The 17,456-nt window shown below is 37.6% G+C and overlaps 1 protein-coding gene across 1 annotated transcript; it reads left to right on the forward strand.

The window, feature by feature from the left end:
* The first annotated feature begins 303 nt into the window (after positions 1-303).
* DDX18 (DEAD-box helicase 18) lies at positions 304-10,846 on the forward strand. Its single transcript, XM_062579022.1, has 14 exons — positions 304-476; positions 591-755; positions 1,289-1,432; positions 1,837-1,972; positions 2,439-2,539; positions 2,676-2,875; positions 2,963-3,077; positions 3,994-4,133; positions 5,017-5,178; positions 6,144-6,296; positions 6,646-6,759; positions 7,680-7,736; positions 9,057-9,234; positions 9,872-10,846. Exons 1-14 carry the CDS (start codon positions 356-358, stop codon positions 10,012-10,014), a joined length of 1,929 nt encoding a protein of 642 aa, XP_062435006.1. The 5' UTR covers positions 304-355; the 3' UTR covers positions 10,015-10,846.
* Positions 10,847-17,456: the final 6,610 nt, after the last annotated feature.

The following is a 17,456-nucleotide window of genomic DNA, read 5'->3' on the forward strand; positions in this document are numbered from 1 at the left end:
TGCGGGGAGCCATGTGCCCGGCGGGATGACGAGGGAAGGGCCGCATCGCCTGTGCCGCGGGGGCCGCAGCGCAGCGCGGAAACGCAGCCGCGCAGCGCGGAAACGCAGCCGCCCAGCGGCCTGGCGACCCTTCGCGCTTGGCCGCCGCCGCCGCCGCCGAGGCCGCGCTGCCCCGCCGCGCCGCCGGAGGCCGCTGCGGGCGCTTCCGGCGCGGGCGCTTCCGGCGCGGGCGCTTCCGGCGCGGGCGCTTCCGGCGCGGGCGCTTCCGGCGCGGGCGCTTCCGGCGCGGGCGCTTCCGGCGCGGGCGCTTCCGGCGCGGGCGCTTCCGGCGGCGCCGCGTGGGCCCGGGCGGGAGATGTCGGTGTCGGCGGCGGCGTCGGGCACGTTGCCCATGCGGCTGCTGCGCAAGAAGCTCCACAAGCGCAACCTGAAGCTGCGGCAGCGCAACCTGAAACGGCGGGCGGCCGAGCGGGCAGGTAGGGCGGGCGCGGCGCGGCCCGGCCCGGCGCGGCACGGCCCGGCCCGGCCCGGCCCGGCCCGGCCTCGCCGCTGGTGTAACGTTGTCCCGTCCCTCCCCCCCCCCACCCCAGGCGAGGAGGAGGCCGCGGCGGGGCCCCCGGAGGAAGAGGCGGCGGAGGCAGCGGCTCCCGCCGCGGAGAAGGAGGCGGCGGCGGCGGGCGCGGGCCTCGCCGAGGGCGCGGAGGTCGAGACGAGGAAGAGGAAGAAGAGGAAGGGGCCGGCTGCCGCGCAGGACGGTGCGTGCTGTGGCCGCCGGGCCCCTGCGGCTGCTCCCCGGCCGCCCCGGCCCCGCCGCTGCTGCCGGCGGGCGCTGCGGGTCGCGCCTCTCGCGGCCGTGCTTGCGCCGGGCGGCGGGCCCGGCGACCGCCTCGCAGGAAAGAAGGGACTCTTTTAGCTTGCTTAAGGCTAAATTGTCTCGTTCCCCAGCTGTTTTTTACAGTATAAATGAAGTTTCCTTGCTTTACTGTGTGAAGTGGATTGTGTGCAGGAAACTTGAATGAAGTTTTTTCTGTCTGCATCTTAAAATCCCGTAGAAACCTATTTAAATCCTCCTTTTCGGCCCTATTAACTCTTCCTCCTGTTCTGTGTTCTAAATGCACATAAACTCATAGAAAGAGAGTGTTGGGGGGTTTCTTTGTGCCTTACTGCCCCAACCCTCCCCAGACTATTTGATGAGAAAAGTGAGATATTTTTAAGAGTGATCTTCAGCCTGAGGAAATGCATTTTATGTAATGAAATGTGACTTGTTTTCTGTAAAATAACGCACTAGATATAGAAACTAAAAAAGCAAAGACTAAAGAAGATGAGTCTGCAGAGGTAGATGAAGAAGGGCAGGATTCTGGAGAGAAAGAAGTGGAGGAAGAGGAGGAGGAGGAGGAGGAGGAAGTACCCAGTTTACCGCTAGGTGTAACAGGTATCTTGTGTCCTGTTTTTCATACATGTGCTAAAATCTAAGTTCTAGAGCTTTATTCTAGGGTAAGTTGCTGTTTCTAGATTTGTGTTAAGAGTCAGACATTTGAATATACGTAGCATGATATCGGCATCTGTAAAACTATTCATCTATTGTTTTTTGAAATTTGCCTTATATATGCTCATTTAACTATTGCTCTTAAATTTACCAGTAAATATGTTTGAAGATGTACTCTCTATCTGTCTATCTATACATTTGTACACATGTGCACATATACACACACTCTCTCTCTACATATGTATAGTGTGTATATGTATACTGTGCGTGTGTGTGTATGCATGTATACGTACAGGTGTGCATATACATATACATACATATATGTATGTTCCCCCCCCCCCTCTTTTCAGGTGCTTTTGAAGACACTTCATTTGCTTCCCTTGCTGGTCTTGTCAGTGAGAACACCCTGAAAGGCATAAATGACATGGGCTTCACGCATATGACAGAAATTCAACATAAAAGTATTAAGCCTCTTCTGGAAGGCAGGTAAGAAACATACATTTAGTTTATATTGCTTTATTGACCTTGAACACCATGTAAGTTTTGCTAGTAAAATACATGAAATGTATCTTCCTGCAGCTAAATTTAAGTATGTTTTTCTCACATGTTCTAAATATTTTGTGCATTCTATTTTGTTTATAATCATTTGCACAAGTTAACACAGTATCTGTGTTGTGTGTGAAGAAATACTCAGGGTAAATTCTTGGAAAACGGTTTGTATTTGGTTTGAAAGAAGGGAAGCTGTTTTCATTACTGTCTTGTGTTAGTGTGTCCCATAGAGCCCCTAGAAATACAAAGACCGATGGATGAGATCTGCTGTTGAACTCTTAAAACTTACACTGGTTTCTTTTAAGCCATGTTATGTTTTCACATTGTTAACATTGTTCAAAACAGATTTTTTTTCTCTATAGAATTAACTAAGAGCTTCTCTTTCTAACTTTGCTGTATACAGGGATATTTTAGCAGCTGCAAAAACAGGCAGTGGCAAAACACTCGCATTTCTTATTCCTGCAGTAGAGCTCATCTACAAGTTAAAATTCATGCCTAGAAATGGTAAGGCTCTTCCTTTGTTTCACTGTTGATCTTTACGGTGGTCCAGCCAGTGGCCCATCTGTTTAGGGAAAGGGCTATGAAGGAGATGAGACAAGCTATGTCACTTATTCTTGGCTGATGAATGTATTTTTTTTAGGAACGGGTGTTATTATTCTTTCACCTACTCGAGAGCTTGCTATGCAAACATATGGAGTTCTTAAAGAACTTATGGATCATCATGTTCACACCTATGGTCTGATAATGGGGGGCAGTAACAGATCAGCAGAAGCACAGAAACTTGGAAATGGGATCAACATCATTGTGGCAACACCAGGAAGACTTCTGGATCACATGCAGGTAGGTAAAATATTTACTTCTCAGGTGCATTATTATAATGAAGCAAGACCCTTGTCACGCGCTGACTTGAGCTTATTAATCTTCTAGAACACTCCAGGTTTCATGTACAAGAACTTGCAGTGTTTGGTAATTGATGAAGCAGATCGTATCTTAGAGGTTGGGTTTGAAGAAGAAATGAAACAGATCATAAAGCTTCTACCAAGTAAGAAAAAAGATCTGTTTTTCCTGGAAATTGCTTGATTAACGTTGTCTTTTTATGACCAAATTATTGTAAGAAATGTCATTAATTTTTATAGTTCTGTAAATGCACTTCAGAGTGATTGTCTTACTCTGTCCTTTTTCTCTGATAGCTAACATGCATTTAAAAAATGGAAGAGGAGAGAAGTGTGGGAAAACTACATGTTCTTCATGAAGTGGAAAATGATAGAGAAGAGATTTTTATTTTGTGTGAATATATTTTACTCTTGCCCTGTTAGGAAGGAGTCTATATTTTATGACAGAGACTTCAAAATAGAAAAACAGTTTTTCAAAAATGGTGAAAACAGTTGTTCTAAAAGAATAATCAGTACTGTTCTTGGAGTTGTAAAATAGAATATTTTTAGGTCCATGTTTTCCATGTAGTCAGGTAAAAAGAAAATGCCACAGGGTCAGGATACATACTTGAGCTGAGGAACAAGACAATACGTATGTTATAAACTACGTAAGAAAAATTTACAAATCTGAGTGCATTGCTGCCACTTACCTTGCAGAGTGAAAGTCCAGCATAAATTTATTTCTGAGAAAACAAAAGCGTTTTAATGTTCATGAAAATGAAATCAATTTGTAGTTGGAATTACAAGGTATCTATTTAAACTGTTGTTTGAGTAAATGACTATTAACGTTTTCCTAGCAAGAAAGAATATAGATAATAGGTTTTGGGGGATGAAGGCAGCCTTAGTAAGTATCATGTACAGTATATAACACAGCTACACTTAGCTCTGTTTTTCAGTAGCCCTATGTTCGAGTTAGAATTTGATAGAAAAAAAAAGGAGAAGACTTGCTCAGGAGAGAAGACGACGACTTGCTATTTGAAATTTTTCTTTAAAAAATGAAACTACTTCAAAACTGTATTTTTCCAGAGCGCAGACAGACAATGCTCTTTTCTGCTACTCAAACAAGAAAGGTTGAAGATCTGGCTAAGATCTCTCTGAAGAAAGAGCCACTGTATGTTGGGGTTGATGATAACAAGGAGACAGCAACAGTAGATGGTCTTGAACAGGTAAAATAGAAATGTTATTAAAAGGGCTACAATCTGTGAAGATACCAAGTTCTTCATGTTTTTAAATGGGTTGTATGAACACCGTCTTGGAGTGTTTACCATCCTAATCAGCAAAAGCTATCAGTTGCCGAAAGTGATTTATTCAGTCTGCTCACTGTAATAAATTTTAAGCGTTAGTAGATGTTTGCAAGATAGATGACCTAAAAAATCATGTAATACACTTAATTACATTTATCTGTTCTACCTATATTATATACATAAGCTTCAGTTCTCCTTATTATTGTAGTCACCATGTTGTTAACTTGAGAACACTTTAGATATATTTAATTGTTGCAGCCTCAGGTAATAACAAAATGGAGTTGCATAGTAGTTTCTGGATTTATGCAGTTGACAGAACAATGAGTGCTACTATAAAATTGCTAGTAAGTATATATTACCGTAAAAGAGTAAATTTATGGCAAGAATTCTTTGAAATTATTAAAATCATAAAGAATTTTAAGAACTGTGTGCAGTTATTTTCATGCCTAATGGCAGCAATTGAGCAGTTCTTGAAATGAGTTACTATTGTATAAACAAACTGCTTTTCACTGAACTTTAATGAGATTATTTTGGAGAATTAAGTACAAATTACTTCTTTATTAGAGAATTATTTCAAGTTAGTACAATAAGATTCTTGCCAAGTTCATCACCTTACTTTAGGAACTTCATGTACTAAGGTGAGGAACAGATCAAAAAGGAATGGTTTGGCCTGATATTGCTGGGAAAAAACCCACCTATATGGCATGTTTGTTTCAAAACATAACACACCCACAATATAATTATATTAGTGAATTAAAATTGGATTTCTTGCTGCTTTGTTTTACAATATCTGAATTATTTCCAGGGCTATGTAGTATGTCCTTCTGAAAAAAGATTCCTTTTGCTCTTCACCTTCCTCAAGAAGAACCGGAAGAAGAAGCTAATGGTTTTTTTTTCTTCATGTATGTCGGTGAAGTACCATTATGAATTACTCAACTATATTGATTTGCCTGTTATGGCCATTCATGTAAGTATTTTATTTATCAACTTATTTTTAATCAATCTAATAGTACATGTAAGTTGTTACTGACCTTTCTTTTGCTTTCAGTTATTTCACTCCATTTTTGATAGAAAGATATCCTGCTCACAAACTGATGATGATCTTGAAAGTAGTTTGTAGAGGAAGGAGATAAAGCAAAGACTATCTAATAACAACGTGTCAATATTGTTAATCTTGTTTGTTTCAGCCCTGATTTGGAAACTGTATTACAAGCTTATATTCTATATGGAAAGCTTTTTGTTTTCCTCCAAGAGCTGGCCTTTCACAAGCACTAAGACTGAATTTATGCATCAAAGTTATTGTCACGGGAGTTGGAACACTCTGATTGTTGGAGTTCTGAGTACTCTTTCTATGGCTAGGGTGATGCTTAGTTTTAGTATACCAATTCTCACCATTTGGATGAGCATCTTCAATTGTTATCAAAAATATAAACTTGCATAGTTTAGAAGGGATTGACTGAAGGTTTATGAAGCAGTTATTACAGACTGAAACTGTACTTGTCTTTTTGATTTGTTGGAAATATTTTTGCTGCACTTCAATAAATCTATTTATTCCAAATATGTTTCTCTTTTTTAAAAAACTTATAATCTAATACATTCCTAGTCTTGCAAATATCCTTTTTCTGATGTATTTATATAATCCTCCTGAAACAAATACTCATGCCACTGAATTTTTAATGCCTTAAAATATACAGTATAACCTCTGATAAACCATTTTAAGTGGCCCTATGCTATTTACCGTGATAGATTTGTTTCTTCATCGTGAAATGGCATTGTTTTGAGAAACTGGTGTTGGTCTGTACAAGTATATAAGATGGTAAGAGGCCTGAAAATATTTTATATTTTTGCTGGTGATATAATCTGCAAAATGGGAAATCATATTTAAGCTTGCAAGTTGACAGACTTTCTTGGCTGAAATATGTTTATTTCCAGGGCAAGCAGAAACAAACCAAACGGACTACAACATTTTTCCAGTTTTGTAATGCAGAATCTGGAATACTGCTGTGCACTGATGTAGCTGCTAGAGGACTGGATATTCCTGAAGTGGACTGGATTGTCCAGTATGACCCTCCAGATGATCCAAAAGTAAGTTGAGGAAATACAGTAACTTCCCAGGAACAAATCAAATCCTAGCTACAAATATAGCTGCTGAGAAAAGCTGAATCTGCTGCTTGACAGAGGGCAGGCTTCAGCCATGTTCATATCTAGCAGCTAATATTTTCCACTTCCCCCCAACTAGTTCCCAGATTGTTCGCAGTGAAGCTGAAATACATTCAAGTATTCCTGTCTCGTGTCTTTACGAAGAATGAATTCTAAAACGTAATGGGTGACACTGAACTGTATTAATGTTAAATTTGTTCTTTCGTGAGGTTGTTCATATTATTGCGTGTATGAAAAGCCAATTGGACTTACTTTTCTTTATTCTTTCCAAAAGGAATACATTCATCGAGTTGGTAGAACTGCCAGAGGTATAAATGGCAGAGGACATGCTTTGCTCATTTTACGACCAGAAGAACTGGGCTTTCTTCGTTATCTAAAGCAAGCCAGGGTAAACTTATGTATAGCTTATTTTACTGTGCAAGCAGGATTTTAAAGATTCTGTAATGATCCATCAAGCATTTTAAATTTTAGGCAAAAATCATTTATTGTTTAGGAAATATTTAACTGAAAACTTAGTTGAAGTGTAAAGTGACCAGCACAAAGGTAACTGTCAGGTATATTTAGAATTGCTTTGCAACTGAGCTTAGAAGTATGCTATTTAAAAAAAATAAAAATAGGGAAAAAAAATACTTATTTATTTATGATCTCTCCATGGAAGGATTCTGGGAGCTTGACAGTCCAATGGGAATTAAAACCTGGATGTTGTTTTTTGCAGTTGTTATTTTTCTACTCAAAGGACATACTGCATTTTGTTCAGTTTCAAAAGAACAGCCCTTTTCTAAATGTGGTTGTTTTAATATAATAGAACGTAGTTTCTTAGTTGCTTTCCTTATGAGTTTGTTTGTTTACACTACAGTTTTTTACTACTTGTAATTAAAGTGGTATAGCTGAAAGTGATAAAGCATCATAATGAGCATCTTTACTACACTAGTTTAAAGAAAGCGATAACGCTAGCATATTGGTGTAGAGACACTTTATAAATATATCTCTAATGAGGTTAATACTGGTGAGATCATTGTTTGGAATGAAAGATGATGTCAGAATCCTAAAACATATGTCCAGGTATGTTTTTCATTTTTCAAAACTATCCTTGAACTTCGGAGGCTATATCAGTTGATAGGCAATTATACTAAGATAGCTGTGATATTTTAAAAAAAAAAGAAAAGAAAAATAATAATTAAAAAAAACTTCTGTTACCTAACAGACCTTTTCCTATTTGGCTTATGTCTTAAATGCAGTCATTGTTTACATAGTATAAATAATTCATATACTTGATTTCTTGATTTTTGTTTTTATTTTTTTTTTAAGGTACCATTAAGTGAATTTGAATTTTCTTGGTCAAAAATTTCAGACATCCAGTCTCAGGTATAAAATGACCTCATACATACTATGGCAAATCTGAAAATTTGTATGACAATAACCTACATAAAGAATGTGATAGTCTTTAATAACCGATTTTTTTTTAAATGTGAATGCTTCATAAAGTTCCATAAATAAGTAAATTTTCTATAGTAAATCCTTCTGTCATACTGCCCCTATGACACAGTGATACAATGTTTTGAATTCAGAGATGTTTTATTACCAGCACCAAATTGCCTCATAATTATGAATTTAAGAATTGTTTTTCATTTATGTCACAATGCCACAATAACGTAGGGCTTGCTTTCAACTTCCCAGTAAATATTTGTCTAGCATAGCAAACAGATCTATAAAAGCTTTTATTGAAGCTACATATGTTCAGATTAATTATTGGTAATATATGTCTTGTAAGATGAGTACTTCAGACTTCAGCATGTGAAAGATATTACTAACACTTAAAAAAGTGCTAGTGTGTATTCCAGGTATACTGGTTATATTTTTAAGTATTTGATGAAGATGAAGCCGGGCAGCAGCCAAACCTCTTTTGCACTCTAGTGCTACAAAAATAGCTGTGGAGCAAAAAGTTGAATAGAATAGCATAGATAGGTCTGTCGATGTGAATTTCTACTGCTGTGTGAATTTCTTTTGTGTGAGTTCTGTAAAGCCTCTTTGCCATAACTTAAATTTAAAATAGCAAATGCAAGAAGCACTGAAGGCAGTCCTTACAGAAAGAGGTTTCTGGTTAACAATAGGAAGAAAATGTAATTTCTTTTTTATTATGCTAAATCAATGGATTCTAAAGGTCAAATGAGATATTTGGATCTAGAGAGGTGACAGCATTAGAAACTTAGCTCTCAACCAGTAAAATGCTTCAGTTAACACTAGTGAATGCGCGTTTTTGCATTAGAATTAACGTTGCTTATTTTATGGTGAATTTGCAGCATTATACTACATGCAGAATCTGAGATGGTACAGTTTAGAGGACAGGTTTAAAAGCCTAATGATGTTGTCCTTTAATTTTCAGTGTATCTTATTTCATGGCGTGGGCATAATTACATATTAGTTTGATTAGGAAAACCTAACTGATTATTTTTGTGGCTTTTTCACTTCCCTGAGGCTATGTACTGTAACTTACCGTGAGACTTTTGGGGGGGTTTTTTGTTCATTTGTTTATAAAAATACTCTGATACATATTTGTGCGCTCTGCTGTAAAAGGACAGTGAATAATGAACATCACTGCAGTTCACATAGTAAATAATTTGTTTGCATGTAATTTATACAGCCATAATTGGATATGTCTCTTGCTTGCTTTTTTTTCCTCAACAGCTGGAGAAACTGATTGAGAAGAACTACTTCCTTCACAAGTCAGCCCAGGAAGCATACAAAGCTTACATTAGGGCTTATGACTCCCACTCTCTAAAACAGATCTACAATGTCAATAACCTGGATCTGCCCAAAGTCAGCCTTTCATTTGGTTTTAAAGTCCCTCCATTCGTTGACCTCAGTATCCTTTTACTGCAGTGTTTCAGAACTGGATTTCTGCTCTAAAATGTTCAATACAACTTACTAAAGTACCTTTTTTTATTTTCTTTTTTTCTTTTGGTATTAATCAGATAGATGTGTCATGCTCAAATGATAGTTTGTCAAAAAATGTTAAATGGCAATTTTTCCAGTGTTACTATTTTGTTTCTGAACACCTGTGTGCACGTATGTTAATGATTCAGTTTCTGCAGGTTAGTGGATTTGGGAATATTACATACATATTCTATATTCTCTTTCATGTAGCATCGTTTTCATTTTAAAGTATGTACTGTACTGAAGAGTATTAATCATGGAATATTGAAATAGAGGGACGAGGGCATGAAGTAGAAGACTGTTTCTAGATTACTTTCAAACCAGCTAGAAAATGGAATTTGAAGCAGTGAAGCTTTTGCTGACTCAGTTGGACAACTGGATGATAAAAAGCATTTATTAGAATGACAGGCGCTAAGGAAGTTCCAGACAGTTTCTTCTATAGTTATACAGCTAAACTTTTTGTATAATGCTATTATTTTTTTCTTACCTTAACTCTTAAAATACCTGAAAAGCAGCATTTCAAGAGGTTCATTTTTGTTTAAGTTCTTTAACCAAAACAATTCCAGATGTGAACAGCAACCAAGGCAGAAGACTACAGAAAAGAGGTGGAGGTGGAGGATTTGGTTACCAGAAATCAAAGAACGTCCACAAAGCTAAAATCTTCAAACACATTAGCAAGAAATCAGACAATCGGCAGTTTTCTCGTTAATCATACCTTCATTTAAATGGCTTTTGCCATTAGAATAGACTACCTTGATCAAAACTAGCTGACAGTTACTTCCAGTTTAAACTGCTCTGTTAATATTTTAGGATTTTTCTTTACCTTTTTATTTCAGGAAGACTTTTTGGGAGGGAGACTGAAGATAAGTAGTCTGCTAATTTTGCCATGCTCATTGTAAGGAAGAAGATATTTGAATAAAATTATTTTAAGTCAATGCTATATTTTTTTTAAAAGAAGGATATCTTCAGCTTTTTACAAGAGAATTTGCTTTCCATTTTTCCCTTTTTTTATGCACGCACACACCTCTAAGAAGATTTGGAGTAGGCAGAACACAAGGACATGTTACAGTACAAGATAACTTGCAAGCAAGAGACCTCAGAATGCTCAAAAAGAGCTGTAGGTCTAAAAATATTTTTACAGTGTAAAAGGGATTTTTGTTTGCACGAATCATTGCCATTTTCTAGTGCTACAGAACTTTGTCCAAAAAACATGCTGAAGAATATAGGCAGATTCCTGCAGAACAGAATATATCTGTTAATCTAATTAAGACTGTATAAGCTTGTAATTATTTTTAAGTCATGCCACCTGTATAACAATAACAAATACAATGGTAAAGACAAAATCACTCTTTTATGTCTTATCTGTGATATGCTTAGAACTGTGGGGGTGTTTTGATGTTGTGATAAAATGTTAATATTCTAGTGAAATTATCAAATCTGTTTCATGTTCTTTACTCCGGATTTACCCATCTAGAAGTGTCTAGTGTATTCTCTTATGAATATGCAAATAAAATTAAGAAAGGCAGATTACATAATTTGAAGCACCCAGCCCAGACAATGATTTTAAAATGCTTTGCAAACTTGATGCACTGAGAATTGTTGCAGTTTGATTTTATAAATTACAAAAGTGAATTGCTTTTTAGTCTTAGTGTATCAGATCAGTGATGGAAAAAAGATATTACCATACAGGATTGAGAGACTGGAAAGACTAGATTCTAAAAATGCTTGTGTCTTGAATTTTTAAAGTGTAAAGATATTCTTAGGAAAAAATGGAAAAGACTAAAATAGAATAGTATACACACAGCAAATAGAATAAATACAGAGAATAAGTAAAAAAGACTGTACGAGGTGAGCAAAAGTAAGTAGAGGAACTAGATTGCATGTATTATTTTCAAGTCTGTACCACTCCAGGAATAGGTAAGTTCTATTTTCATGTGGTGAAAGTGGTAGGAGGAATGGTATTTCAAAAATGTACATCTATCAGTGCAAGGAAGAATTAAAATGTTACGGAATGCAGAAATTCAGGCTCCAAATGATCACAGTAAAATAGCTGCAATTCATCTTATTCTGCATTCTATATAATCTGTAATGTTATCCAGGACCAACTATGGATACAAAGGCATCAATATATTTTCCAGTGTAATATGGACCGTAACCCATAGGGTTTTAAAGTAGCATGTTGGATTTAACATGATAATTTGTGAGTAGAATAATTAGAGAATAATGTTGGAGGTCTGTCTCCACCCTAAGAGAAAACAGATCTTTCTTCGGAAAAACAGTATGACCAGTATGCTATGACTAGCATGCTAGTGCTTGCACCAGTCAAGACTGAGAATGTTGCTTTTCCTGCCCACGGCCCCTGCTTTTTGTGAAACAGCTGACTTAGAGCTCTAATTTTAAAGGCTCTTAATTAATATTGGTCCGATATTAAGAACTTCCGATCTGTCAAAATACTTTTAAAAATATTAATAATTGCTTTCATTCTTAAGAGTTTAAAGGTCTCATGCTTCTGCAGTTGCAATGAAATAGCATCTGCTCTTACGAATAGGTAACATTAATTTGGAACATGATACCTGGTTCACTGAGCTCTAATCTCTGATTCTGGGTTTGCTTATAAATCTGTAACTATAGATGTGAAAATAACTCTCAAGTATATTTTGTAATAGCACATTTTAAGAACTATCTGAGATTTACAGCACCATCGTTGAAAGATTTTTGTTTACATTTGCAAGCTGTGCAGTTATAGGAATCAATTTACATTACAATGAAATTAATTCTATTGAGGGACCCATTAAATAAACTGCAAAATTAATCACTTCGGAAGAGATGTAAGCAAAGTTGTGGTAAACTACTGTAAAGATCAAAATTTGGTTACGTGGGCATAAGCAGTGTAAATGAAGGAGTATTAATTTGGATTTTCCTTAAGAGAGAGAAAAAAAAAAAAAAAAAAAAAAAAAAAAAAAGCTTGATGATGGGTACAGTCAGTTACTGTGTCAGAGCAGTAACTCCAGGTGCTGCATAGCCAGAACTAGTTTGGCTTAAAAGGCATATCAGAATTCATGCCACCTCTTTGTGTAGGCAAATACCTGTTTTGTGGAAAGCTACTTTGTTCTGTCATTCTTGGTGAAGAATGGAGCATTCAGGGAGCAGAAGACTGACTGCTTTTTAGGCAGCAGACAACCTCCAACTGCACCTAACTTTTTCTTTGGAAGAGTTGAGGCACTGTCCATTTCAGAAGTCTCTCATCTGGAAAATTAAAAATAGGGGTTGGGGTCAGAACACCCAACTCCTCCTATTTTTGCTTTGTATTTTCTTATATACCCTAATATAAGCAAATCTTTAAAATAATCTCATATGGAAGATAACAAAAAGATTAGATGATACTGCTCTAGAGTAGCACTAGCTTACCCTAGAGGGGATATTTTCACAAGCAGATTGGCATATCATCTCCTTGCCACCTCACAAATAAAAGTCAATGCTGTTGCTTTTATTTAAATATTCCAGATGTGCAATGGCTGCACAGTCTGAAGTGGCTACAAGAGCGTGCTATTTCACACTGCGATTTCCTGACTAATCAGAAGAGAAATTCCAGAGCTGAGACTAGACAGCGAAACAGAAGGGCTTCAGCTTCCTGGCTTGTGCAGATTCATGGTTATCTTCTTTTACGTAATCACCAGTGAAAAATAGTTTCTAATGGAAGATACGCTTGCATCAGGCAGCATCTATTCTACTATGATACTGTAATTTTAAAAGATTGCCAAACTGATTGGAAATCTACCGTTTCCTTTACAACTTACCCTGTTATCAATCTTGTGAGCAGTTAATAGACTTCAGCCATCAGACTCTCAAGGCTTGTCTCGTAACAGTGACGGATAGGTTGGGGACTAATAGTGTAAGTCTTGAGAAATTGTCTTCTTTCTCTGAGAACCTTGACAAAGAAATTGGACTCTTTAAGCCACTTACTTAAAGAGGTGATCAAAACTATCCTGCTTGAACTGGAAGATTTTTCTGACAATTTTCAGAATAGGTCCACAAAGGAAAATTTCATTGCTGAGCTACTGCTCATAATCATGAAAAACCTTGTCATGACACGTTTCCTATGCTGCAATGTTGCCGAGTTACAGACAAGTACAAGACTAGTCAAATAAAGCACTGCCATCAATTTTTTCAGGGTGAATGTCATGGATAGAGAACACGGGTTTATTGACAATGTAGAGCAAAATATCTGAGAAGTGGTAGGATGTTACCTACCTATGTCTGCTCCACTGTGAACAAGAAATGTTTATTTCTTGGCAGTAATTAGCCATTTCGCTTGGTGCTTAAGTTGATGGCTCAATTTAAGTAAGCTACTAGATCTTTAGCCAGTCTTTCAAGCTAATAGTCTAAGGTTCAGGGGAAGTAAGCTCTCACAGGAAGGGCAAAAAGTAAAGATTGCATGTCATTCAAAAATAACATTTGCGTAGAGGCCTCCAACTTCTTCCCACTGTGAAATGTGTAAGATGCATACTGACAGGAGACACTGTCCCACTGAAAAGATACCTTGTAGTTACAGGAGGCTGACATAACTAGACGTGTATTTTACATAAGCCTGAAACTGTGACAACTATGAAAGAGGCAGGTATTCTTCCTCAGGAAATTGGGGGGCGAGGGGGGGGGGTGTCAAACTAAAATAATGCTGAATGGAGCTCAGAAGCAACTTGCTAGGCATGCAGAGTAAAATCTCTCTGTTCTTTACTATTGACTTCTGCTCTACTGGCTTGCTTTTTTTTTTTCAGGATTTTACCTGCTTGGCTAGATAAGAGTATTCACACAACTGTTCCTGATGCATTTGTTTGCTCTAGGTTTACAGAGGAGCTCTGACAGTAGGAATCCAGCCTCTTGAATTGGAATGCTCTTTCCTTCTAATACGTGCTGGCTTATGTCAAGGTCATAAATACTTTAATGTTCACGTCAAGTCTCCTTGTTGCATGGCCACATGGGGAAGACAGAACCTTTTCTATCATCTCTTCTGATATGGAATTGTGAGAAGAGGTAGTTAGATGTAGAGTGCCATTAGGAGGATAGAATATGAATGGAAAATCAGGATACTGGCTAGACACGCTCTTTGTTATATTAGCGTTATTCAGCTTAAGAACTGCATTCACCCTTAAAAAAAAAAATCTGAGCATACTCTATGAATAGTTCATCTTCCCACTTCTTCAAGCTACAACATAAAAACATAAAGTCCTCTGCTATTTTTTTGCTCTTGGTTAGAATTTAAAAGAAGACAATCATAGCTTTGTAAAGTCTCCACAGAGTCTTCCAAACTCTCCTCTTTCTTTTGGCTGTCATCTGCAGACGTTTAGCCATGCAGCGGTTTTGGGACTCATCTATAAGTGGTTGCAATCACCTATGAATGTTGAGGGTCACAGGAGTACTGAAAGTGTTACTGAGCTTACCTAAAACTAGGTATTTATTCTTACAGAGTGACAGACTGTGTGAACCTGTAAGAGTTACTGAATCTTCCTGGTAAGCTCTTGATAAGCGTTCTTGATATATTCTCACTTCTAATTAATAAAACCCTTTTTTTATGAGAAGAGGAATGAGTGAGAAAACAGACTGGCTACCTGAGCCGGTCCCTGCTGACAAATACTTGCTTTGCAAATGCCACCACCAGAGGCAGCTGCTCCTTCTGTTTCCAGTTCATTCACAAGCTGAAGAGAAGTGAGTGCAGGGTTTCTTAGTCATGTATGTGAAGGGATACAACATTTTGCATTGTTAATGAGGGATAATTCAAAGTACCTTATTTGTAAGGCTTCCTAGGATGTACAGATCTCAATCTCAAACTGATTCAAAAAATTTTTTTTCTATTCAAAAATACTGCACAGAAAAATAAACAATACATATATAGATTCCAGACCCATACTCACAATAAATTCATACAAATGCAGGTGAAAGATGATGTTTTTACTGTACATTCACTCCACACTGTCTGTAATGGCAGTGGAATAAATCAGTAGTAATTCATAGGCCATATGTGAAATGCTTTGTAAACTCTTTGTCCAGGGAGGGAATGCCATTTCTATCAAACTTACAACTTAGAAAAAAATGTGAAAAGAGTTGCTACACAGATTTAAAGTGATCTAGAACTAGCATCCAAAAGTTATTTAGGCATCTCAAATCTCTGTCTTCAGTTACAACAGAAATCAATGGATGTGGGCTCCTAAATAACTTTGAACCTGACACTCAAAAATACTAAAATTCAGAAGTGGAAAGTCCATGTCTTGTATAGCATAGTCAAAAAAAAAAAAAGTGTTTTAAAAGTAATTGTTCCTCCTTCGTCTTATTGGTGGTAGCAGAAGACAATAAATCATAGCCAAGCAAATTAGAGTTACTCAATTATAGATTACTAGCTGAGTTTTTTTCTTTTGGCAGCTATAACAGGAGAAAGGTCTGATATTAGTAAAACTCTTAATGTATAATCCCCTTCATATAGCCTGACCTGTGCTAGAGCTCATATCTGTTTAAAGAACATATGTGCACACATCCTTGCGGCAAACCTAACTTATGCAGGTACCCAAGTCTTTGCAGACTGGCCCTTACATTTGAAGACCTCATATGTAGTGGTTTGCATTCTCATGGGTTGCATAAACCTGATTATTTGAATGGAAATTATTCTGTCAAAGATTTGGTCAATATTAATAATAGTAGCTAGCATTTATGTGACATTTACATTCTTTCCCCCCCCCCCCCTTTTTTTTTTTTTTTTTTTTTTTTGTGTCACATTTTAAGTCAAAGAAGTACGGATCCTGCTGCTAAAAGGCTCTGGATAGTTTGCTTTTTCCTACAGCTGAAAGTCTTTCTAGATACTTAAAAAAATAATTGTAGCATTTATATATCAGTTTTCTGAAGAGTGTTTTATAAAGGAGGCTGTTTTCCTAATAAGAGAACACAGAATGGAATAAAAAAATCTATCTGCTAGAAGCTTTCATTGGACCTTTGTACCTAAAACAAGAAAAAAATGGAAAATATATCAGAACAGTAAACTTCAGTATAGTCCCTATGTAATGGTATAAAAATAATCTGCTTCTAACAGATAAAAGCAAATTCATGCAAAATGTAAATGATAATTAAATTGAATGTTTTTGCTATAAAAAACAGCAAACAGGAGTATGAAAAGTGGCTCACCAGTTCATGTAACGAGTTAATGCTGTTACCTGGATGAATCATCATCCTCCAAACCTGCTCCTAAGCAGCAGAGTGTTCCTGAAAGTGCTCTAAGACAGACAGCTATAATGAAGTGGGTGTGGGTAGCTGTGTGGTGAAGACAGCAGCATCTGTAGCACAGTTGTGCAAGGAGATGACTGACCAGGAATTATAAAGTTGCAGGGAATATTACACTCTGCTAAAAACTTAAGACTGACAGAAAAACAAATCTAAATATGACAAGACTCAATGTGGTTTCACTGATCTGAACGGGATATAGCCTCTACAGGAGGGTTGCAGGCTTTCAAGATGAATTTCCTCTGAGCAGCCAGAAGGGAGAGTTTTGCAGGTGGTACTTGGTAAGGTGATAAGGACTGGGAAATATGTCCTAGGACTTGTTACACTCTTCAATCTGCCACAAGTCCTCTTCTCTCTTAGCAAATCTCGAGACACAAGGGAAAAGTGAGAAATGTTGCAAAAAAAGAAGTAAGGAAGGGCCTTCTGCACAGTCTGAGCATAGATATTTGTTCTCTATACGTAGTAACAGAGGGACTAACACATTTAATTCTGTACTGTTACACACACGGGCCAGCACGTTTTGGCCAAAATGTGAGCACTGTCTAGCTTCCACAATCAAAACTTAACTGACTTTTGCCTAGAAATCCTTACTTCCGAAGACACAATATATCATGGCTGATGAAATCAGAAATCAAATGAAAAAGCTCCCTTCAATCCTAACATCACTGTCACTATGACTAGGAGAGTAAAAGGATACAACTGCATTGACAAAATAATCATTAGAGGGCAGCATTTACTTGATGTCATAAATAGTCATTTCTCACAGTAAATCCACATGTAAATTAGAGATATAATTTAATCAATGTCTGGATGCAGATATAAATTACCCTAAAACTTAAGAGTGCTGAATCCTGGTCTGGATCATCTCATCCTATTTTAGTAACATCT

The sequence above is a fragment of the Rhea pennata genome, chromosome 6, assembly GCF_028389875.1.
Source record: "Rhea pennata isolate bPtePen1 chromosome 6, bPtePen1.pri, whole genome shotgun sequence".
Taxonomy (NCBI): Eukaryota; Metazoa; Chordata; class Aves; order Rheiformes; family Rheidae; genus Rhea; species Rhea pennata.